Source organism: Mobula hypostoma, chromosome 10 (genome assembly GCF_963921235.1).
Source record: "Mobula hypostoma chromosome 10, sMobHyp1.1, whole genome shotgun sequence".
NCBI lineage: Eukaryota > Metazoa > Chordata > Chondrichthyes > Myliobatiformes > Myliobatidae > Mobula > Mobula hypostoma.
Window position 1 is genome coordinate 109,192,776 of NC_086106.1, and position 25,221 is coordinate 109,217,996.

Below are 25,221 nucleotides of genomic sequence, written 5' to 3' on the forward strand. Positions count from 1 at the left end.
TGATTTCCCCCAAATTAGTTTTGTGTTGCTGGAGCTGTTCCTTCATAGTTTTTAAAGACTTCTTTGCAGCATTAAGATTTTTGAATTAAATTATTTTGCATCTTTGAGAAAATCACAGACAAAGTACAAAGTGCATAAGTGATTGAAATTGTGGTTCAGTGCTAAAAATTATTTTTTTAATAATTTGTAATACCACTATTAATGGAAGAAAATGGTCATATGATCTGTCCACTTGAACCCTTAGAATTACTAGTGTCTAGAGAAAATTTGTGTGGCTGCTGTCTCATAGAATGCTATCTTTGAAGGGCTAACTCAGTGTGCAAGTAGCATATTGGTTTAAGTGTTTCCTTCCTGCACACATAGATATCAGTGCAAATATATTGACTTTAAAGTTGGGTTTAATAGTTTTTAGATACAGCCCCATATTATGTTAAAGATGTTTCGATAGCTTGAGAGGAATTTTTCAATCCTGCACAGAATTGGATATTTTGTTTCACCATTGTGTGCAATATAAAAGATGTTCTGTGGAACCACAAAATGAAGGTTCATGATTATTAGCACTGAAAATGCAATATTATTATCGTTTGAGTGCAGTAGTAAGTTGAAGCATGAGTCTGCAAAGTAATATCGTCACACCAAACAAAAGTTAGGTGCTCACCGTTGGCAGTGGATTGTGTGGAATATTGAGCTTGTAGCAGAGGGAAAGTATCCTCAGGCTGAAGAAGGTTGATTAAAAACAGGTACAGAGATAAAAAGCGTACAGACAATTTATAGCTTGTCTTATAACAAAAGTAGTGAAGTGATTCTTTCCTGCAGGGTGTAGCTGCTCAGATTAGAATTCTTTCTAGTGGGGAAAGCAAAACAAGAGAGTAGTGGTTGAGTTGATTTGAGTATGAAGAGTGTAACTGTAGCTTTACCTAGTGTCATTTTTGGGAAAAATTCAACAGAAAAGAACAGTTAAAGTCACACTTGTGGTTAATCTGCTAACCTGCATGGTTGAATAAGCAATATCTCCCCAACATAAAGCAAAAAACTCTAGCACTAGGGACAGATTTTAAAAAGTGGTCCCTTTGATTTCAAAATAAGTAGATTATTATGGTGCCAGATGCATGCAAGAAAGCAGAATTCTTCCTATTTATATTTGATAGAAACGTGCAGAAGCCAACTGAAGAACGATGATAAGCATGTGAAGGTAGACAGACCTTAGGAATGTAATTTAGCTGGCCCCACCATTTAAACTATTAATGAATTTAAAAAAAGAGTATTAACACAAATAACATTGTTCTATATTGGAGGACTCAGTGATACAGCTAATGTAGCTTCATCCTTCGTGATCTTTCAGGAATAATATATTCTGGAATGCTTGCAAAGGACTGGAAAATAGCAAATGTCACTCCACTTTTCAAGAAGGGAAGGCAGAAGACAGAAAATTATAGGCAATTAGCCTAATTTCAGTGATTAACAAAGTGTTAGAGTCCATTATTAAGGATGAAGTTTCGGGGTGTTTGGAGGCACATGTGGAAATAGGCTATATGAGCCTGGTTTCCTTAAGAAGAAACCTTACTTAACCAGTCTGTTGGAATTCTTTGAGAAAATCCAGGCAGGATAGACAGAGTCACTGAATGTGGTTTACATGGTTTTTCATAAGCCCTTTGACAATTTGCCATACGTAAAATCAAAGATGCAAAGGGATTTTAGATTCTTAGTGCAGGATTCCTTGAAGGTTAACTTGCAGGTTGAGTTTGATAGTAAGGAAGGCAAATGCAGTGTTAGCATTCATTTCAAGGGGACTAGAATATAAAAGCAAGGATGTACAATAGTGCTGGGGTTTTATAAGGCTTTGGTCAGACTACATTTGAGGTATTGTGATCAATTTTGGGCCCCATTTAAGAAAGGATCTATTGGCATTGGAAGAGAGGGTCCTGAGAAGGTTTATGAGAATTATCCTGGGAATGAAAGGGTTAATATTTGAGGAATGTTTGATGGTTCTGAGCCTGTACTTGCTGGAATTTAAAGTATGATGTGGGGCGGGGTGGGATCTCATTGAAATCAGAATGGAGAGGATGTTTCTGATAGTGGGATCAGAGGGCACAGTTTTAGAATAGAAGAGCATCCCCTCAGAACAGAGATGAGGGGGAATTTCTTTAGCCAGATATTTAAAGTTGAGGTTGATAGATTACTTATTAGTAAGGGTGACACATTTTACAGGGAGAAGGCTGAAGAATGGGGTTGAGGGAAAATAAATCAGCCATGATTGAATGGTGGAGCAGATTCAATGGGTTAAAGGCCTAAACCTATTCCTCTGTCTTATGGTTTTATGGTTTCTTCCCAATCCTGATGTGTTGGAAGGTTAATTTGCCATTAAATTAGTTGATAGGAATGTATGGAGAACATAATGGGATCGGTGTAGGTTTTGTGTAAATGGATACTTGACGGTCCGTGAGGAAATGGTGGACCAATACAACTACGGGTTATGACTGTATAATGCTAGCAATAGATTTGTGGTTAGAAATACTGCAGTATTTACCATACTCAAATCGTATAACACATTTACACAAAAACGTGAAGGAGTGATTTGAAGGGATGGTGTAATGAAACACATTACAGAGCATGAAGTGCATTATTTGCTAGAGCTTTGACTCCCTCTTGAGGCTATTTAAAGACACTGCATGAGGAAAGATTGAACCGTTTTCTTAATCAATTTTGATTTGTATTGTGACAGTGCCTGCATTGTCTTAAGTTTATTTTTAGATTTAAGTTTTAAAAAAGCTATTCTCTTTTGTATAATTTGTTCTTTGGACTGGAATGTGAACGCTTGCTAATTCCAAGAACAAGGTTAGGGCACTTGGCCAAATTCTGCTCCTATGCTTTATGGTCTGATGGTCTTGGTTATCTGGCCATATTCCAATATTTAATAAAATGATGGCAGATGTGATTGTAACTTCTACACCACATCCACCCTGTGATCTTTCTTCTACCACTTTGATTCTAAAGTATCAATTACTGCTCAAAAAAGAACTTGAGAATCTGCCATCCTTTTAGGAAAAAATCCGAAGATTTATAATACTTCTGTTTGGGGATGGGGTTATTTTTATCTGTCTTAAATAGGTAAACATTTATTTTCTGTTTTAAACAGCGACCACTGTCTCTAGATTCTCCCACAAGGAAGCATCTTGTCCATATCTTCCTGTCAAGGGCCATTAGGATTTTGTTTCAGTCAAGTTCTCTGTCATTCATCTAAATCCCAGTGGATACATATCCAGCCTTTCCTCATAAACCATCTAGCACATTCCAAGTGTGAGTCCAGTAGACTTTGTCCTGAACTTCTAATGCCAAAACATTGTTCTGTAAATAAGGAGACTAACAGTGTGTGTAGTACTACAGGTGTGGTCTCATCAGTGTTCCACATAACAGGAGAAAATCCTCCCTATTTCTGAATTCAGTTCCCCTACCATAATATTGTTAACTTCCCTGATTACTTGCTGGACCTGCCTGATAACCTTTCATAACTCGTGCAGTGAGGCATTGAGAAACCTCTATCTCAGTTCTGCAATTTCTTATTATCTAGATAAACTAGACTGAAATAGTACGTTTTTAAGTTAGGATTATTTGCAATATCCTTTTGCAGTTTAAAAAAAAACTCAGTTGAAAGTACTCTGCCCTTTCAGTTAAGCTGTTAAGATTTAAGTACATAACCATTGCCTGTGTTTTCGTGCATTCCTGGCAGAACTGCATTCTTTGAACTGTTTTATTAATGTTGGAACATATTAAAGATCCCTTAATACATGAGGTAGTAAAAAAAAATTCTTGACCACCATTTTTGTTTCTGTCCCCTCACAAATTATAAATTGACCAATGATTCTATTCATTGGTTGTGAGATATTGCTCTTCATAATTACATTGCTGTATTTACCTGCACTTTTAAAAAAAGTGTACATTATTGGTTGTGTAGTTTTTCAGGGTAACTCGAGCATCCAGCAAACTGCTTGATAAGTTCATTCATGCATTTTCCTTGCCTTTTCTTTTTCTTGTTACCGGCACTACTTCCCATTTGCCATCCACCTTTTTAGTGTTTGGTTTCTAGGGTATACTTTTTTAAATTTATAAATAATGTATTCATGTGCTTCATTGAATTTTTAAAAAATGAGAACAATGAGAATAGTGAATTGATCAAATTCTAAGCTAATTGTGTAGCCATGAGCACTGGTAAAATATTGTAAGTCAAATGTGCCTTGAATGAAACTGGAAAAGGAAAGACAAGGACTAGAGTGGGATTGCACTGTTTCGGAATAAACATTAATGTTCTTCCTTTAATTTTCTTTATTCTAAATTAGTTAATGTAAATGTTTGACTTTGATTATATCAAAATATTTTACATGCGACAATATAATGTTTACATAATGGATAATCATTTTGGTGAAATTTTGATAACTTCATATAAGTCATGAAACATAAGTACCCTGAAGAACGTTTTTCTCATTTTGATTTTGGATCTTATTGCTATCAGGCGCTGCTGGGTAATACTTAATGACTGTTACTTTTTCTTGAGTTAAACAAGAATTGTTACTGATTAGTATAAGTGTATTTGAATTTGTCTAACATTTAAATCTATTCTCTGTTCAAATAAATTGCTTGCATTCACCACTGCCCCCTATTCCTGATCTAAAATTTTAAATTTATGAAAGTTAACTGTGTGATTTAATGTGAATCTTCACACATAAAATAATCTAGTTACAAAAACTGTTTAAATGGTACTGTTCATGTAGGTTTCAGTGTAATATCTTCAACCTTTCCCCCCCTTTTTTGGCAGAATTGCCAAGAAGATGCTATTAGCAGAAATAAATGCAAATTTATCATCTAATGATGATAAATCTTCAGAGGAAGAATCTGAAGAAGAGAAGAAATCTGACCAAAGGAATGAACAAGACGATGAAGAAAATGGTAAGCAAAAGAAATGATCAAGAATTGTACTAAATATTCACTCAGCCCTACATGGGTTATTTGTACCACTTTCTCAGTGTTTTTGCATTAGTAATAGGCTTTGTAAGATAAAATATCAAAATACTGTATTTACATTAGAGTCCTACATTTGACAACACAAGTTAACAGTGGTACATACAAAAACAAATTATAAAGTACCTTTCAGGAATTCCTAAAATGTCTTGCAGCTTTTAAATTGTAAAAATCAATGTGTAATTTTTGCGCAACAAGTTCAGTAAAATTCTCAAGCTAATTCTCAAGGAAACTGATCTGTTATAATTAATAGAAGTTATTTGTGATACAAGGCAAATTCTCATTTCAGCAATTCTATAAGGTGGTCTACAATCATAATTGTGCCTTCAAGTTTGTAAGGTGGTAACTACCAGCAGTTAAGCAGTTCCTCAGCACTATATTGAAATATCTTTCTGAAAAGAATGTTTGCTTTTGGATCGGCTCATGAATCTGCAACTTGCTGAGTTAGAGACTAGTGTGCATGTTTTTTTTAAATGTGAGCTATTTTAATTGGGCAGCATTTCTTCACATTTCAGTGACATTTGATTTAGAGTTTAAAAGGTTTAAGATTAATGTCAAATTAAATATGGGCTTGCTTTTTTTCTAGAATTAAAGCCACATATTAAAATTTGCCTATGACTTTTAGAAAGAGTTAGAAATTGAACTGAATAAGCAGCATTTCACTAAGAGGCATTTGGATAAGTATGTGGAGAAGGGCTCGGAGCATTCTGGGCTCTACCTGGGCAACTGGGACTAGCAGAGAGGATGCTATGGTCAGCACAGATCAGTTGTGATGAAGAGCCCATTTCCATGCTGAATTATGCTTTGACTATATGACTTTTGATTTTTGTCTCTTTCTGTTTTTTATTTTCTTTTTAGGTTAATAATTACCATAAAATTTCTTTACTTGAGAATTTTCTTTTGAACCTAACCTACATTGTTGAATGGACTAAAATGTAGAAAACTAAAGATTTACTATTTGACTCCCTGGATCACAATCAAAACACAAACAACAGTCTTCTATTTGACAATTCTAAACAAAATAATAACTGTATAAATGAGACTAAAACTGAAATGAATAACTTAAACCCAAAATGATACTTTTGAGTAACATACACAAAATGCTGGGGGAGCTTAGCAGGCCATGCATCATCGATGGAAAATAGTACAGTCAATGTTTCCAGGCAGAAACCCTGCTGAAGGGTTTCGGCCCGAAGTGTCATCTGTATTCTTTTCCATTGATGCTGCCTGCCCTCCTGAGCTCCTCCAGTATTTTGTGTGTGTTGCTCGGATTTCCAGCATCTGTAGATTCTCTTGTTTGTGACTTTTGAGTAACATCTAGTTTTCAATTTGTCCTTAATTAAATTAGATGAAGAGGAAGCTGAAGCTGACTCGGATTCAGACTCTGACTTTGAAATGACAAAGAAGCCACGTTATAGGCATCGGCTCTTGAGGCATAAACTCTCAATGAGTGATGGTGAATCTGGAAATGAAAAGAAAGGCAAAGTCAAAGATGGAGTAAAGGAGGGCACACGCAAGAACAGAAGGAAAGGTAAATGGATGATATTTTGTATAGATTATAAACGCTGCAGTCATGGTGTTTTAGCAAGAATCCCTGAATGCACTGTAATACATTGATTTACTGTCTTTGAATTGTTTTTGGTATTTAGTATGATTCCTATTGGGAACCTCCTCATCTGTTTCTTTCTTGCTAAATGATAAATTTTATGATTTTATGTACTTTTATAAATTAGCTTGTTTTTATTCTCATATAAGCCCTATTTGTGATAGATGTCATTCTGAAGTTGCTTCTTTGACTCGTATGTTCTGGTCTTGCCCTTTTTTGGATAAATATTGGAAAGAAATCTTTGATATTATTTCTACAGTTTTGTGTATTGATTTACAACCCCACCCCATTACTGCAATTTCTGGGTTACCAATGATGGAAGATAGTTACTTATCCCATTCAGCCTGCCGGATGGTTGCATTCCTTACATTAATGGCTAGAAGATCTATCTTATTGAATTGGAAAGAGGTCAATCGTCCTACTACATTTCAGTGGTTTTCTCAAACTATATCTTGCTTAAATTTAGAGAAAATCAGAAGTGGCACCTCTGATCCTTTGGTTAAATTTGAAGAAACTTGGAGACCATTTATTCAACATTTTCATATGATGTAGTTTGACCTTTTTTGCATCTTTTTTTTCAATTAAAAATATACGGATAGAGGAGTGGAGTTAACGACATTAATGAATGTATCCAATGTAATATGTTAGCCCGACTTTGTTTTAGTTTTGTTTAGTTTAGTCTAGTTTTGCTTAGCTTAATTTAGTGTTTTTTTTCTTTTCTAGTTTGGGGTTTTTTTAAAGATTTTTTTCCATTTATCTTTTACCATGTTCAATTATATTTAGAATTGGGGAGATCTAACATACTTGTACTATCAACAATTTTATATTTGCAAATGTTAGCTATTAATAATGTAATCCCATTCTCTGTTTATCAATATTATTATGTTTATAATTTTGAAAATTAATAAAAAGACAGGAAAAGAAAAGATTTTATGTACTTTTACTTTCAGTGAGTAGTAACGAAGGTACTTCTGAAGAAGAGAGTGACTCTGATTTTCAGGAATCTCAATGTAGTGAAGAGGAAAGTGATTCTGATGATAAACGGAAACGTCCAAGGACAAGGTAGATCTCTTTTCAAATAAATTAATGTGTTTGCATAAGCAAGAAGTTTTTTTTCATTGAATTGTACAGACCTTTCCTTTGGGTGACTGTGTCATAGTGTTTCACTGACCATCAAGCCATTTAATCTTAGGTTTGATATTTGGTCTTTGCTGCTTTCAGTCAGACTGCCAATAAAGTGCAGCTGTTCCTGTGCTAGAAAAGGGAAAATTTCCGTTTATCTTTAACCCATTGCAAGAATGTCTCCGTCTTCTGACTCCTGCTGTATGGGGCACATGCTATGATTCCAATTAATGCTTTCACCACAAAGCAATTCATAATGCAGAAGTCAAGCAAGGATACATCGTTGCTCCTGACCTCTAATTTCTTGCTGCAGTAATGCATCACACTTCTAATACACCTCCCAAACGTGTGGGATTAATCTAGAGAACCATCCAAAACCTGCTCAATTATTGTAATTTCCACTCCAGATGCAAGGTCACTTTACCCTCAGTTTATTAAGGTACAGTGTGCAGACTTTTAAGCATCCTTGCAGTTAATTAGTTCCAAGTCAACACAAACTTGTTCCCTGAAACAGCTGAAGGAATTTTCAAGCACTGGCAAAACTGTTGTTTTACTTGACCTATATAACACCGTCCCTTGAAAAACAAGGTTCTGGAAAATGAGGACAACTTTCCTTGTCTCAGGAACTACATTTCAGTGAAGGCAGATACCTCCAAAGCTCACCAACACATACTTGACTATCTGAGGGAGAAGTGTTTTAAAGATCACCAGTGGAAGGTTCAGTATATGGGCAATGGTTGTTTTGCTACTTCTCCCCTACTCTACCCCCCTATTAAGTACTTCATTATTGGGCCTTATTTGTGTGAACTGCATTAGACTGCAAAGGCAAGAACTCAACTCGAACATCTATCATATTAGAAGGTTGCCGTGAGGAAGCAAATTGGAGGATGTTCTCAAAGGTTCCTTGGATTGGTGGGTGGGTAGGGGAAGGGTGGGTAAGATGTTTAACCTGGATAATCTAGCTGGTGACAGCTTAAAGATAACATTTAGAAGTTTAGTGAATTTACCCTCCTGCCCTTTATGTTTAGCTTTTCAACTTCCTGTTACTGAATTGAAGCATGATGTTATGTTTGGTCTAATTCTGAGGTACCTGTCCATTCTCAATTTTCTTTACCTCATGCAGATCCGAGTTCGTATGTAGGTTTGTCATGAGGGAGATCTGTAGTTTGTTGCTTAGCAGAAAAAATGTATCACCAATGTTGAAGGTTTGAACAAAATTAAATGCATTGTTTTCCACCCTTTTTCAGAGCATCGAAAAAAGAGGCAGAGGAAAGCCAGCGCAGCTACTTGCTGAAAAAGAAAAGAAGGCGAATTAAAGTTCAGGAAAACTCATCAAGTGAAAAGGTAATTGCATAGGTGGTAATTGTGAAGTGAGACTACTGAGTTTTGCTGTACTGGTTGTTTGTATGATTATGAACATTTTGTACTATTGGAGTATTTAAATCTACATTTAACCCACAGCACTGCAATCAATATGTGGAAGAATTATTGGTAACAAGAAAATCTGCAGATGCTGGAAATCCAAGCAACGCAGAGAATTATTATTACTTCATTTGCATCATCTTATGAGAACTGGCACACTAGCTGGACAAATTATTAGTTACAGCTGTGACAGTTACTTATTTTAGAACATTCTAGGCGTTCAAGAAAATTAACTTGTGCATTGAGATACTGTGCAAGTGGCATTATTGATTTTCTATAATGCATTTTTTTAGGCATATCCTAATATTCAGCTCAGTGACAAATTTTTATAGCACAGCCACTCAGTTTGTCAAACTAGTTATTCATGGTTGGAGAGAAACCATATGTAAATATCAGAATTCTAGTAGCTTGGTTACTTTACATTCTGGTACTAGTGTTAAACAGTCTGACAACCTGCTGTCCAGAGAAAGAAATAGGAATGAAGTCTTTCAAGCCTGTACTACCATTCATGGGTAATCCTATATTCCATGTTTCCTCACAACACTTATGCCGAGGTTATACTTCTAGAGGCAATTTGCAATTGCAGTTAATGTACCTTTTTTTGAGGGGGGGGCAGGATGTGGAAAGAAACCGGAGTAACCAGAGTAAACGCATGCAGTCATAAGGAGATCTGGACTCCACAAAACAGCATCATGAATGAACACAGGTCACTGGAGCTATGAAGCAACAGCTCCAGTAGCTGTTCTGTGGTGCAGCATCTTGTAAAATTACATTTGCAGTAACAGGATCATTGAAGATTTTTGTCAATAAATGTGTCTACCTCTGCAATATTCACTGATCTGGCCTGTGTTACCTTTTGATTGATAGCAAATTCCACAAGTTTACCATCTGATGAATTTTTCATTTAAATCCTGAATATTTTGCTTTGCACCCAGACAATGTGGAACACCCAGTCAGAGAAGCATTGTTCCTAAAAGCAGCCTGTCAAGCCATGTCAGAATTTTGTACGTTTAAGTGAAATCTCCTCCTTATTTTCAAACTGTAATGAATGCAGGACTAGTTGATCCGAAGTCTCCATTTCAGGAATCAATCTTGTTAAGTTTCATTCCCTCCGACGTATATTCTTTTTGGGTAAGGAGACCTGAACTGAACACTATTCCAAGTGTAGTCTCAATAGGGCCCTAAAAATGCAGTGTGAACAGTATTCCTTTAGTGTCCCCTGCTCCAAGGAAAGCAAACTTAGCCCATCCATTTCTTGTAGCTGAAATGCACTGTTTTGGACATTGTTATAGTGACATAAAAGTTGCTGTAAATACTCAACAGATCAGACTACATATATGGGAAAAGAAACTGTAGTTAATGTTTTGAGTTTTTGATATTCATCTATGACCTGAGAGGTATTAACATAATTTGCCTTGATGGATGAGTATTAAAAAAAACTATAAGGACATGGATAGGTTGTCCTAACCCAGAAGTTGTCCTTGTATAAAGACTGAGCTTCATATGCACGCGGGAGTGACCTCACGGGCACATCTAGTCCTTAGCACCCAAGATGCCTCCCTAAGCTAATTCCTGCATTTGGCACACGTCACTCTAAATCTTTACTATCCACGCGCTTGCCTGAGTTTCTTATAAATATTGTAATTGTACCCTTCCTCCTCTGGGAGCTTGTTCCATATACTTACGATTCTGAGTGGGGAAAATCTTGCCCTCTCAGGTCCCCTTCAAACCTTTCCTTTCTCACCTTAAATACATGCCCCTCATAATTTTATAAACCCTGGAAGTGACCTTTCAGCTTTCGTTTTAGGAGTATCAGACCCATCCTATCCATTATAACTCAAGCCCTCCGGTCCAGCCAACATTCTTGTGAACACAACACCAAGAAATTTTGCAGATTCTGGAAATCTGGAGCAACACACATAATGCTGGAAGAACTCAGCAAGTCAGGTAGTAAATATGGAGGAGAATAAACAGTTGAGTTTCAGCCTGATAACCTTGATACAGGAGTACCTTTTTTTAACATCTCTTATTGAGAATCAGAATCAGGTTTATAATCGCTGGCATGTGACGTGAAATTTGTTAACTTAGCAGCAGCAGTTCAATGCAATACATAATCTAGCAGAGAGAGAGAAAAAAACAATAAATAAAATAAAACATAATTTTAAAAAAGTAAATCAATTACATATATTGAATAGATATTTTTTGAAAAGTGCAAAAACAGAAATACTGTATATTTAAAACAAGTGAGGTAGTGTCCAAAGATTCAATGTCCATTTAGGAATTGGATGGCAGAGGGGAAGAAGCTGTTCCTGAACCGCTGAGTGTGTGCCTTCAGGCTTCTGTATCTCCGACCTGATGGTAACAGTGAGAAAAGGGCATGCCCTGGGTGCTGGCGGTCCTTAATAATGGACGGTGCCTTTCTGAGATACTGGAAGACACTGAGACTAAAGATGTCTTGGGTACTTTGTAGGCTAGTGCCCAGGATGGAGCTGACTAGATTTACAACCTTCTGCAGCTTCTTTCGGTCCTGTGCTGTAGCCCCTCCGTACCAGACAGTGACGCAGCCTGTCAGAATGCTCTCCATGGTACAATTATAGACATTTTTGAGTGTATTTGTTGACATGCCAAATCTCTTCAAACTCCTAATAAAGTATAGCCACTGTGTTGCCTTCTCTATGACTATATCAATATGTTGGGACCAGCTTAGATCCTCGGAGACTTGACGCTCAGGAACTTGAAGCTGCTCACTCTCTCCACTTCTGATCCCTCTATGAGGATTGGTATGTGTTCCTTCATCTTACCCTTCCTGAAGTCCACAATCAGCTCTCTCATCTTTCTGACGTTGAGTGCCAGGTTGTTGCTGTGTCACCATTCCACTAGTTAGCATATCTCACTCCTGTACGCCCTCTCATCACCACCTGAGATTCTATCAACAATAGTTATATCATCAGCAAATTTGTAGATGGTATTTGAGCTATGCTTAGCCACATAGTCATGTGTATACAGAGAGTAGAGAAGTGGGCTAAACACACACCCCTGAGGTGCACCAGTGTTGATCATCAGCTAGGAAGATATGTTATCTCCAATCCCCACAGACTGTGGTCGTCCAGTTAGGAAGGTGAGGATCCAATTGCAGAGGGAGGTACAGAGGCCCAGGTTCTGCAACTTCTCAATCAGGATTGTGGGAATGATGGTATTAAATGCTGAACTATAGTCGATGAACAGCATCCTGACGTTGGTGTTTGTGTTGTCTGGTGGTCTAAAACTGTGTGGAGAGCCATTGAGATTGCATCTGCAGTTGACCTATTGTGGCGATAGGCAAATTGCAATGGGTCCAGGTCCTTGCTGAGGCAAGAGTTCAGTCTAGTCATGACCAACCTCTCAAAGCATTTCATCACTGTAGATGTGAGTGCTACCGGGCGATAGTCTTTAAGGCAGCCCACATTATTCTTCTTTGGCACTGGTATAATTGTTGCCTTTTTGAAGCAAGTGGGAATTTCTGCCCGTAGCAGTGAGAGGTTGAAGATGTCCTTGAATACTCCTGCTAGTTGGTTGGCATGGGTTTTCAGAGCCTTACCAGGTACTCCATTGGGACCTTCTGCCTTGTGAAGGTTCACTCTCTTTAAAGGCAGTCTAACATCGGCCTTTGAGACTGAGATCACAGGGTCATCAGGTGCAGCAGGGATCTTCAGAGTCATAGTTGTGTTTTCCCTTTCAAAGCGTGCATAGAAGGCATTGAGTTCATCTGGTAGTGAAGCATCGCTGCTATTCATACTATTGGGTTTCGCTTTGTAGGAAGTAATGTCTTGCAGTCCCTGCCAGAGTTGCCGTGCATCTGATATCGCCTCCAACCTGGTTCGAAGTTGTCTCTTTGCCCTTGAAATAGCCCTCCGCAGATCATACCTGGTTTTCTGGTACAGGCCTGGGTTGCCAGACTTGAATGCCACAGATCTAGTCTGCAGCAGACGATATACCTCCTGGTTCATTCATGGCTTTTGGTTTGGGAATGTACAGCAAGTCTTTGTAGGCACACACTCATCCACACAGGTTTTAATGAAGTCGGTAACAACTGCAGCATACCCATCCAGGTTCAAAGATGAATCCCTGAATATAGTCCAGTCCACGGATTCAAAGCAGGTTCTGTAGGTGCTCCTGTGCTTCACCTGTCCAAACCTTCTTGGTCCTCACTACTGGTGCTGCAGTCTTCAGTCTCTGCCTATACTCAAGGAGTAGAAGTACAGCTAGGTGATCAGACTTCCCAAAGTGAGGGCATGGAATAGCTTGGTAGGCATATCCCTTAATGATATCCCTCTTTATAGTGTGACAAGAGCTACACATAATAATCCTAAATTTGCTCTCACCATTGTAACATGACATCCCAGATCCTGTACTCAGTCCCTGGCCAATAATGTCAAACATACCATAAACCATCATCCTGTCTACCTATGTTGCCATGTTCAGAATTGTTTTCTTTCAGAATTAGGTTGCTTTGTTCAGCAATGCTCCCAAGTCCCTGCCATCCTCTGTGTATGATCTGCCTGATTTAACTTACATAAATTTGTTGCTTTGCCCTCCTCTGAGTGAAATTCCATCTGCCATTCTTTTACCACCATCCCAGCTGATCTGCATCTTATTGTGACCTTAGATGACGTCTCTTCACTGTCCATTGCATCATTATTTTGGTGTCATCTGCAAATTTACTAATTATGCCACCTGTATTCTCATCAAGATGGTTAATAGATAAATTCAAACAACAGGGAAGTTATTTGTATTCTCTTCTTTTTTAAAAAAAAGCCTGGGATTTGTTTAGTTGCTTTTCCATTTCTTTATTTCTAATTGTAAATTAGACCCTGAAATAAAGGAGAGTTAAGCCATTTGGCCCATTGAGTATGCTCCAAACTCTAAATTCCCTTGTTTCTGACTCTTACAAGACTCAAACTAGTCTTTTTCTTTCACCATATTTTTAGAAGCTTTTACAATCTGCTTTTGTTTACTAATATACTCCATTTTTAATGTTTAATCAGTTTATTGGTCTTTTTGCTAAATTCTAAACTGTCCCAACTCTTACTACTTTCTTTGGCAACTTTAGATCCTCTTATTATCTAATGCTATCCATAGCTACTACTGTCGGTGACTTTTGTACTTGAACCAGAAAGTAGCAGAACACCTGTTGTGGTTCCTATTTTGGTGAGCAATTACCTATTCGTTGAAAAGCATGAACTCCCCAATCTATCACAGGAACCTCAGCAGTTTCTCTGTTAGATTCAGAACTCTTGTTTCAGATTAGACTGCCTGACTTGGAAATTCTATTTTTTGTATGCTTCTCCCTAAAGATCCTGCATGAACAGATTATTAACTTATCCCTGTTCATTAATATGCTTGCCCATAACAATCTCAGATCTACTGTAGGAATATGTGCTCTGCATTATTATTTTTAAATTGATTTGATCAGTCTTTACAAACATTAGGATCACCTATGATTACTGTTGCACTTTTGTTTATATGCATAATTGTTTGTTTGATGACATTCCCTACATTGTCTCTACTGTTTAGACTTGTAAGACCAACTCCCATCAGTAATTTTTATCCTCTTGGTGCTTCCTTGTGCCACTGAGATCTAGATTTTCTGTCCTTCCTCACCAAAATCTCGTGCTTGGGAATTAGCAAAGACATTACTCTGTAGAACAGGCCTTAGCAATAACCTGGATATTGACTCATTTTTAATTTAGCTGCTCCGCTACTAGCAGGTGTGTCTTTAGCTGTGAAAGCAACTTCTGATATTCCCCCTCCCCACTCTCTTACACCTCGCACTCCTCACACCCACTCTCCCTTCTTCTGAATACTTATTATAGTCAGTCTTTCATCAGCTTTTTGTCATGTGCTCCTTATCTGATTGGGATCAGTTTTGTTTTGCATGGTAACACTTATTTGAATCACTTTTGGATTTTGTTCTGTTGATGATGCCTTGTTCTGTTGATGTTTTAATAATGCCTCCCCATGAATATTTTTTAAAACAGCAAATGGAAAACTGTCAACACCTAATGAAATTGTTTCTCTTGTAATTGTATGTGTCTTTCTTTTATCTACAATAAATCGTAGAATTGGATTGTACTGTCAGACCAGTTAACATTCATTTTATTTTGCAGAGCAATTCAGAATCTGGTAGTAAAAGTAATAGTGATGATGAAGAAAATGAAGATGATATAAAGTCCCCTGCAAAAGGTCGGAAGAAGATAAGGAAGATTTTGAAAGATGTCAATTTGCGAACAGAGACTCAAAATGCCTTAAAAGAAGAGGAAGATAGAAGAAAGCGCATTGCTGATAGAGAAAAAGAGAGGCAAAGGTTGAGAGAGGTATTGCAATATAAATTAGTTTCTTATACACATTGTTAGAGTTATAGAACACTACAGCACAGAAACAAGCCCTTCGGTCCATCTAATCTGTGCTGAGCTATTAATCTGCCTAGTTGCATCAACCTGCACCAGCGTAATAACCCCCATAAACCTCTTGTCCATGTACCCATCCAACTTAAATTTTGAAATCAACCTCACATCCACCACATGTGCTGGCAGCTCATTCCACACCCTGAGTTAAGAAGTTTCTACTCTCCCTCATGTTTCACCCAGCTTCACTGGAAAAAGCCTGCTTGCATTTGCCCTATCTATAACCTCATAATTTTGTATACTTCTATCAAATCTCCCCTCAGTCTTTACATTCCAAGGAATAAAGTCCTAACCTATTCAATCTTTCCTTATAACTCAGTTCCTCCAGACTTGGCAACTTCCTTATAGACTTCCTGTGCTTTTAATCTTATTTATATCTTTCATGCAGGTAGGTGACCAAAATTACACACAATACTCCAAATTAGGTCTCTCCAATGTCTTTTACAACATAACATCCTATCTCCTGTACTCATTACTTTTATTTATGAAGACTAATGTACCAAAAACTTTCTTTACAACCCTGACTACCTGTGAAGCCACTTTCAAGAAATTATGGATCTGTTTTCCAGATCCCTCTGATTCCTCAGTACCCTACCGCCCACGAAGTAAGACCTACCCTGGTTGGTCCTTCCAAAGTACAACACCTCACACTTGTTTGCGTTAAGTTTCATCTGCCATTTTTCAGCTGGTCAAGATCCTGCTGCAAGCTGTGGATAGTTCTTCCCGTTATCCACTACACACCCAATCTTGCTGTCATCCACTATTTTGCTGATCCAGTTTGCCACATTATCATCCAGATCGCTAATATAAATGACAAGTAACAACGGACCCAGCTCCGATCCCTGTGGCGCAACACTAATCACAGGCCTCCAGTCAGAGAGCGAACTTTCTACAACCACTCTCTGGCTTCTTCCATAAAGCCAGTGGCTAATCCAATTTACTACCTCATCTCAAATGCCAAGTGACTGAACCTTCGTTAGAGGTCATCATTGGCATTTGTGTGGCATGAATTTAACTGCTTCACATCAGCCCAGTCTTATATGTAATTTAGTATTAAGTGTAGGCTCAGACTTTGTCCTCACAGAAAAAGGTGCAAATAGAGCTGACTGCTCCAGAATACAATGAACCTTCTGGACTTCGAATGGACAGATGATCATTGAAGAGCGTAAAACAATGCTGGAAAAACTCAGCAGGTCAAATAGCATCTGTGGAGCCAAAGGCTGTATGTTGATGTTACAAATCAAGTCCCTATATCAGGACAACGAGGGAAGATATAGCAGTATAAATGAGAGGTTTGAAGGAGGCTGGTATGTGATATAACCGGAATGACTAGCAGATGCAATTGAGTTGGCAGGGAGGAAGGTCTTTGATGAAGCAGCCGAGAATATTTTAGGGCACCACTTACCTGAGAAAGTCCTGCATCATTGTTCTGGGATTAAGTTTGCCCTCCAACAGCCAAACAGTGGGCAATTTCCATCAGCTTCAGTTTTATTGCGATTCCTGGACGCCAGACTCATTTACGTGCTACTTTATGTCCACGTTGGCTCTGGATTTCAGTTCTGTGGTCCAGGTTAGGAATGTGAAGCCGAGGATTTGGAATTTTTTTGCTTTTTATGGGCAGGATATAACTGTTTACAGGGTGGATGACAATGTTTTGGTTGAACAGCAGCAGTTTGCCCAGTTAAAAACTAAAGCAGTTGTATTAATTATGAATATTTATGGATTTTATCTTTCATTTACTCCTGCCTGAAATGTATTTCCTAGTTTGCTGGTTATGCAATGGTCACTTCATTGATGCAAACTGCTGTTAAATATAGCTACAGTAAATTGCTTGTTTAATGGCTTTACCTGACACTGTTTGTGAAACATTCAGCTGATGAGAATTGCAAAATTAATTATTAATGCACATTGTATGAATCAAAAATATTCTCCAAATTTTAAAATTCACAGCAGGTGGAAGTATTGGAAGGTACGTCGCCTATACAATGTCCAATAACCACTAAACTGATCCTTGATGAAGATAAGGAGACAAAGGAATGCCTTGTCCAAGTCCATAGAAATTTGGTGCGAAAACTGAAACCCCATCAAGTAGACGGTGAGTATTTGTGAATGATAGTTGTTTTGGGAATGTGTTTTATATGTTGATCTAACATCTGATCTTGTTAAACTAATGTTTCAGTTGACAAAGACTAGTCCATCTATTCTTATTTTCTAGGGTACACCATAACTACTTCCCCTATCATTGGTCATTTTCTGTGAGAATTATAAGCAAGCATGCAAATCTTTGGCTTTCTGTGTTGTGGGGACTCAGTTATTGACTATAGTCAAGACTAAATTCAATAGGTTTTGAGAAATAAGGGAAATGGAGGAAATTGTGATTGTGTGGGGAAAGTGAACATGATGATCAGTCATGATATGGAAAGATGGACCTAACTGGCCTATTCCCCTGTAACGTACAGTTGCAAGGGAAAGTCTGTTAACCATTTGCAATACCTGGTTTTCTGCATTACTTACTCATAAAATGTGGTCTGATTTTCATCTAAATTACAACAATAGATAAACGCAATCTGCCTAAGCTAATAACATAGGAATAATTGTACTTCTTGTCAATACTGAGTACACCATTTAAACAATCACAGTCTAGGTTAAGTATGTGAACCTCTGGGGTGATGCCTTCTACAGAAGTTATTTGGAGTCAGATGTTGCAATCGATGAGATGAGATTGGAGGGTGTGGGTTGTAGAAGTGCCCAGCCCTATTTTAAAAAGAAGACACACAAAGTCAGGTTACTGACAGAGCCTGTTCTTCTCAAGAAAGATCTGTTTAAGTGCACCATGCCTCGATCAGAACAACTTTCAAAAGACCTTAGAAGAAGAATTGTAGAGATGCATCAAGCTGAAAAAGGCTACAAAAGAATTTCTAAAGACCATCAGTCCACAGTAAGAGAAATTGTCTACAAATGGTGAAAATTCAGTACTGTTGCTACTCTCTGTAGGAGTGGGCATCCTGCAAAGATCACACCAAGGGCATAATGAAATGCTGAAGGAAGTGTAAAAAAACCCATGGGTAACAGCAGAAGACCTGCAAAGATCTCTAGAACTTGCTAAGGTCTCTGGCCATGTGTCCACTATAAGAAAAACACTAAACAAGGGTTCACATACTTTTCCAGTTCGGCCTATGAATGATTAAACAATGTGTTAGTAAAGACATGAAGAGTGCAATTGTTTATGTGTTATTAGTTTAGGCAGATTATGTTTGTCTATTATTGTGACTTAGATGAAGATGGGACTATATTTTATGAGTAATTAATGCCGAAAACCAGATAATGGAAAGGGTTCACAAGCTTTTTCTTACAACATCAAAGTAGTATTAGTCCAAAATTTATTCCTGTGTGCAAAAATCTGGTATCATATTTTTGGGAAATGTTGAAGATTAACCGCCAACTGTTCTGACAGAATACCGATGAATGAGATTTAACTATACACCGTGGATAGGTAAGTCTTTGTGGATGAGAACCATCCACAATATTCCTGTGTGTACATGAATAGGAAAGTGTACTATGAATTACTTTGCAGGAAGTTTCAGGCTAAATAATGCAAATACCTCGGAGAAATGAGTAATGGTATTATTATTTTAACAGCTTGCGTTTCGAGAATTGGATGTTCAGAGTATATAGTATAGTTCTTTGCAACCACCTTAAAATGCAACAAATAAAGTGTAGCTGTAGTTAGCCCCTGAGATGCAGTGGTGTGCACCACTGGGTACAGTTGTAGTGCAGTAAAATTCTAATAATTCTTGGGATTTTGGTGCTGATTTTCAGGATGAAAATTATTTCTGAATTTAAGGCATTACAGAGCAGAATAATTAAATTTTTCAGTAAACCAGGTGAGTTTAAAAGAAATGGAAAGTTTAAAACAAAAACTTTAAAACTGCAAAAAAACTTTGAGGGGCTTGCCAGGACTACAGAGCCTGAATTGTAGGTAGATGCTGGCTAGGCTAGGCCTTTATGTTTTGAAATGTAGAAGAATGAGAAGTGACCTTATAGAAGTGTTTAAAACTGAGAGGCATAAATAAAGTGGATGTGTCTTTTCCCTGGGGAGGGAATCCAAAACTAGGGTGAGAGGGGAAACGTTTAAAAGGGACCTGAGCGGTAACTTTCTCCAACTCATAGGGTGATGAATATATGAAATGAGCTGCCAGAGGCGTTGCTTAGGGCAGGACCAGGCGTATCATTTCAGAAACACATGGATAAGCACTTGGAGGAGCAGGGTTTAGAGGGAAGTGGACCAAATGCAGGAAATTGAGACTAGCTGGAAGGGTCAAGATTGGCCTGGAGTATTTGGGCCAAGGATCCTATATCCATGCTGTATTGTTCAATCTATATAATTCTAAATGTGAGAATGGGACCCTAGTTTGTTACAAGGGAGCATGGGAACAGGCCCTGGAATGCTTGAGGTCAAACTATCATGCTTTCTGGAAGGAGGATTTTCAGTGTTTTACTGTAGTTCATTTTAACAGACCTTCCTTCACTGATAATCTGCATATGTAAGGAAAAGTTGTTCTGCACAATATAGTTTTGACATTCAAATTAGGATACAGAGGACAAGGGACATCAGAAAGGGAAAGCTAAGAAGCAAAATTCATTTTGAGTAGTTCTGTTGAGGATAGTTGACTCATCTGAAATTAATTCTGGTGAGCAATGCCTTCATCTTCCTTCCATGATAGAATGTTTAAAATTCTGAATTTACTTCCTGCAAAGTAGCATTGCAATACTGTTTGAAGTGGTAAAAAGATTTAATTATTGTGTTTAAAAGTAATCTGATTCTGACACTTGTCTGTATGTTTCTGCTTCGTTAGCTGTGTATGTTCAATAATTTTCTTGGTCTGGAGACTCTTACGGCATCTTCTAGGTGAGAAGAGCAGCTGCCATGTATCTTTGATGATTGTGCGGGGTGTGGCGCTCTCAGATACAGATGTTGCAATAAAAATTTGAGCTATGCATGACATGCAACAGTTGGCATCTGCTTAATGATTTTGAGTCTTTAAAGGTTGTGTGAAACTTTTACAACCATCTTGAGGGAGGGCCACCTGTTCAGACCACTTTGTATGTGTGTGCTGGACACTACAACTGTAGGTTTGGTATGCTAGCTGAGGGCCATTCAAAAAGCATGGATTGAGTTAAAATATGACACTCATTGTAAAAGAAGTTATGACTTAACATTTACTCTTGCAGCTGGGTGCTTTAGGTCCTCCAATATTGCTCTTGCCATCTCTTTGAGAGACATTATAATTGTGAGTGTGGTTCCTTCCTGTGTTAAGGCTTCTGTGAAGTTGTTATATTCTTCATGATTATAGGCATCCATTAGTCTCATGAGACCATGGATTTGTGCCTTAGAAGGTTTCCAGGGCGCAGGCCTGGGCAAAGTTGTATGGAAGCCCAGTAGTTGCCCATGCTTCAAGTCTCCCCTCTCCACATCACTGATGTTGTCCAAGGGAAGGGCATTAGGACCCGCATAGCTTGGCACTAGAGACGTCGCAGAGCAATGTGTGGTTAAGTGCCTTGCTCAAGGATGCACACGCTGCCTCAGCCAAAGCTCGAACTAACGACCTTCAAATTATTAGACGAACGCCTTAACTATTTGGCCACACGCCAACACGCCATGGTATTTTCTAAAGTATTGTAGTTGACATAATACTAAAAAAGTAAACACAAGGAATTCTGCAGATGCTGGAAATTCAAGCAACACACATCAAAGTTGCTGGTGAATGCAGCAGGCCTGGCAGCATCTCTAGGAAGAGGTACAGTCGACGTTTTGGGCCGACACCCTTCGTCAGGACTAACTGAAGGAAGAGCTAGTAAGAGATTTGAAAGTGGGAGGGGGAGATCCAAATTGGATCCAAATTCGACTGTACCTCTTCGTAGAGATGCTGCCTGGCCTGCTGCATTCACCAGCAACTTTGATGTATAATACTAAAAATATGGGAATCCTTCAGAATAATTCAGTGTAAGATGATGCTTTAAAAAAAAGTAGGAGGTCAAAGTATCTCAGAATATCTCTGGTACATTAGATTAAAGAAAATTCCATGGCATTTTATACATATTAAAGGTAAAAGATACGAGGTAAGAAGTGCAGCTCGTTACAGACCAGACAAGCAGCCTGCACGTTGAGCCAGAGGACAGAACGATAAAGTGAATACTTAAATATCTTAAAGTGAATTCTTTTCATCTCTGTTCCCAAGGGGAAAGACATTATAGTGATTTCATTTGAGACAATGATTTTCTAGAGCCCATAGAGATTTAAAAGAAAGCCATTGGATATCCCACTGCTCTCTGTAAGTTTGTACATTTTCCCCATGACCGCGTGTGTGCTCCAGTTTCCTCCCACAGTCCAAAGAAGCACTGGTAGGTAGGTTAATCGGTCATTGTAAATTACCACATGATTAGGTGAAACCAGGGGTTGCTGTGCGGCGCAGCTCGAAGAGCTGGAAGGGCCTGTTCTGCGCCAGATCTCAATAAATCAATCTTAGTGAACATTAAGGAGGACAATTGATTCAGAGGAATGAAGTAACTGAAATTTTAGATTTCAGATCACCCATTTGTGATACTGGTTCAGCTTGTTTTTATTTTTCTCCCCACTCTGGGTGTGGAGGACATGCTCAGTCCGACCTGGGCATATGCCTTCCTGCTCTTGCGTTTTGTAACCACTACATTGTTTTGTCTATGTTCTCATTAACTGTTGCCATTCACTTCCTCAATAAGACAGTTCATTCCCATGATCACCCCAGTTTTGCTTCTTCCCCACCCACCCTGCAAGCTTCTATTTCCTGGACCTGCAGAGTATTTTCTATTTTTAATCACACAGCCCTGCTATGGCATTAATACATGCAAAAAAGTTGTGAAAATTGAAGTTTCTTGACACTATATATTTAGCTGAACAGGAGTTAATTATGTGTGGATAAAAAAAGAAACAGGAAATGTGTGGAATCCATTTATCTTTGTTATTTACTACGTTTTTGTAATGGAAATTTTCAGAATGTCAGGCATGGCCCACATCTCCTAGCCTACAGTACATACGAAATTTGCAACTACAAGGCAGGCTAGACTTTTATATATTTTTATTGCAAAAATTTCACCTTGTGAAAAGAAAGACACTAAATATCTATTGACTACTTTGCTACGCCCTGGTGCTCGTGAACCAGCTCTGCTAATTATACAGTCATATTGCTAATTTAGTTTGGTTAGTTTATCATCACTACAAGATCATTCATCTTTGCTGGCTTCGTGATAAAGGGTCAAACTTGCTTTTCTTGATTTGAAAATGTGTTATTTGGAAGCGAGACATACTGTGTTGATTACCTGGCTTAGTCTCTCAGCAATTTTGGTTTGTTTTCAAGTAACTGTTACAGATATATTGGTCATTATAACAGGCCTGAAACTTATCAAACAATCCTAGTAACCACCCATGGAATTCCTCATGTGTACAAACAATTACATAAAGTTTTGGTTGTATGTTTTCCCTTGAGATGGGAAAAGTGTTCTGACACTTAAGGCTGATTTATACTTGTGCGTACTAGCTTACACCATGGTCTACGCAAGTGGGCTACGCCGTTGTGAGCATTTATGTTTGTGCGTTGATGTGTCTGCGTCACTCTGCAATTCACTGCCAAAACGCTAGTTGGCAGTGGGGTTTCTATGCCACTGTGTTGAGTTTCTTCGTGTTGAAACTCAACACGAAGAAACTCAAACTTCAAACAATGGCGACTGAAGCTGAAGGAGGGTGAATTTTCTGTATGTAGAATCACTTAACAGAATCGAGAATTTTGATCCAAAATCGATTTGTCGAAAAAAATCGGCACATCACACATGCACACACACTTGCCCGCACAAGGCTTCATGGTCATGGTAGTCTTTCTCGGGGTAAACAAGTTTAAAGCGAGCATCTTTTTTCGTAAAAGTGAAATGTGTCCTCCATAATTTCGGAGGTCTGTAAAGCTTTATGGAAAGCATTGCAGCCAGAGTTCCTTCCCTGCCTTTCAGTTGCCCAATGGGAAGCTATTGCAGCGTAGGAGGAAATGTGATACTACCAAGCGAACCAATCGCAGTTGTTTCGGTCTGCGTTGCCGCGACGCATAGTTACATTTTGGGAGAGGTGCACGTTAGGCTGCGGCGTAGGGTTTGCGTAGAGTGCAGCGTAGGGTTCGCGGCTACGGCGTACATTTGACACACAAATATAAATCAGCCTTTAATCTCTTCATAGAATCTTCAACTTTTTCAGGAGCTGAAAGGTGCCTTTGTAATATAATCTTCCCTGGGAGTGATGAGTTGAGATTTTTTACATGTCCTGTAATAAGGTTGAAAAGCGTAAGATCCATTGCTCACCAAGTCATTGGCAGGACTTTCCCTTTAAGGATAGCAGAAATAGACTCCAGTGGTTCTGCAGGCATATATACAAATGTACGACTAATAACCACCTTGAAGTTCAGCGCACAGCAGCATTATTGGGCTTGAATCAGCTATTCAATGAATTTTTGAACGGTTAATGAGTATTTAGATGAATGAATATTACACTTTCCAGGACTGTCCCTATAACACTTCTATTTATTTTAACTGTCCAGTTGCAATGTCTTCATAAAAGATAATACAATGAACCGAGAAAGATTCTGGAAATTTGGCAACATGTTTCAGTAGTCCAAAAGGGCATATACTCTTTCAATGTTATAAGTGCTCCATCTGTTGCAACAGTGAGAAGTTAATGCAGCAATAAATAAACATTTTCTAAGCTTTGCAAAGTATATTCAGAATTGGTTTTATTGCTGTGAAACTTGTTGTAGCAATGCAGTGCAATACATAGAAGTTACTATAAGTTACAGTAACAAATGTATATAAAAAGAAGGTAGTGTGAAAAGTGAGGTAATGGTAACGGTCCATTCAGAAATCTGATGGCAGAGGGAAAGGAGCTGTTCTTAAAACACTGAGTACCTACAGGCTCCTGTATCACCTCCCTGATTGTAGTAGTGCAAAGAGAGCATGTCATAGATGCTGAGCGTAATTAATGACAGATGAAGCATTTACTATTGAAAATGCCCTTGATGGAGGGGAAGCTAGTGCCCATGACAGAGTTGACTGAATTTGCAACCCTCTGCATCTTTTTCCGATCCTGTATATTGAATGCTTACCAGTACATCTGTAGAACTTTACAGAGACTTTAAGGAGATTTTGTCTTCTGACGAAACATAGCTGCTGACGACCTTTCTTTTTAATTGCATTAATAAGTTGGGCCCAGGAATGTTGAAACCCATGAACTTGAAGCTGCTCACCCTTTCCACTGCTGATCCCTTAATGAGGATGGTTATGTTTTCTCTCATCTTCCCCTTCTTGAAGTCCACTATCAATTCCTTAGTCTTACTGACATTAAGTGCAAGGTTGTTGTTCGGACTCTGCTCTACCAGCTGATCTACCTCCTGTATGCCTCCCCAAATTCTACCAAGTACTTATTTCTCATGTCACGGTTGTGTCATGAGTAATATGCATACCTGTTACATAGAACATAGAATAGTACAGCACAGTACAGGCCCTTCAGCCCACAATGTTGTGCCAACCCTCAAACCGTGCCTC

At 38.3% G+C, this 25,221-nt stretch overlaps 1 protein-coding gene across 6 annotated transcripts in view; it reads left to right on the top strand.

The window, feature by feature from the left end:
• The window catches only part of atrx (ATRX chromatin remodeler), a 212,591-nt gene that overhangs the window by 71,714 nt on the left and 115,656 nt on the right, over positions 1–25,221 (top strand). For all 6 annotated transcript variants that reach the window (XM_063061026.1, XM_063061022.1, XM_063061025.1 and 3 more), the window contains 6 exons: positions 4,811–4,941; positions 6,362–6,544; positions 7,570–7,681; positions 8,989–9,085; positions 15,310–15,516; positions 17,557–17,701. In XM_063061026.1, coding sequence (XP_062917096.1) covers positions 4,811–4,941; positions 6,362–6,544; positions 7,570–7,681; positions 8,989–9,085; positions 15,310–15,516; positions 17,557–17,701 — 875 coding nt within the window. The remainder of the gene's footprint in view (positions 1–4,810; positions 4,942–6,361; positions 6,545–7,569; positions 7,682–8,988; positions 9,086–15,309; positions 15,517–17,556; positions 17,702–25,221) is intronic.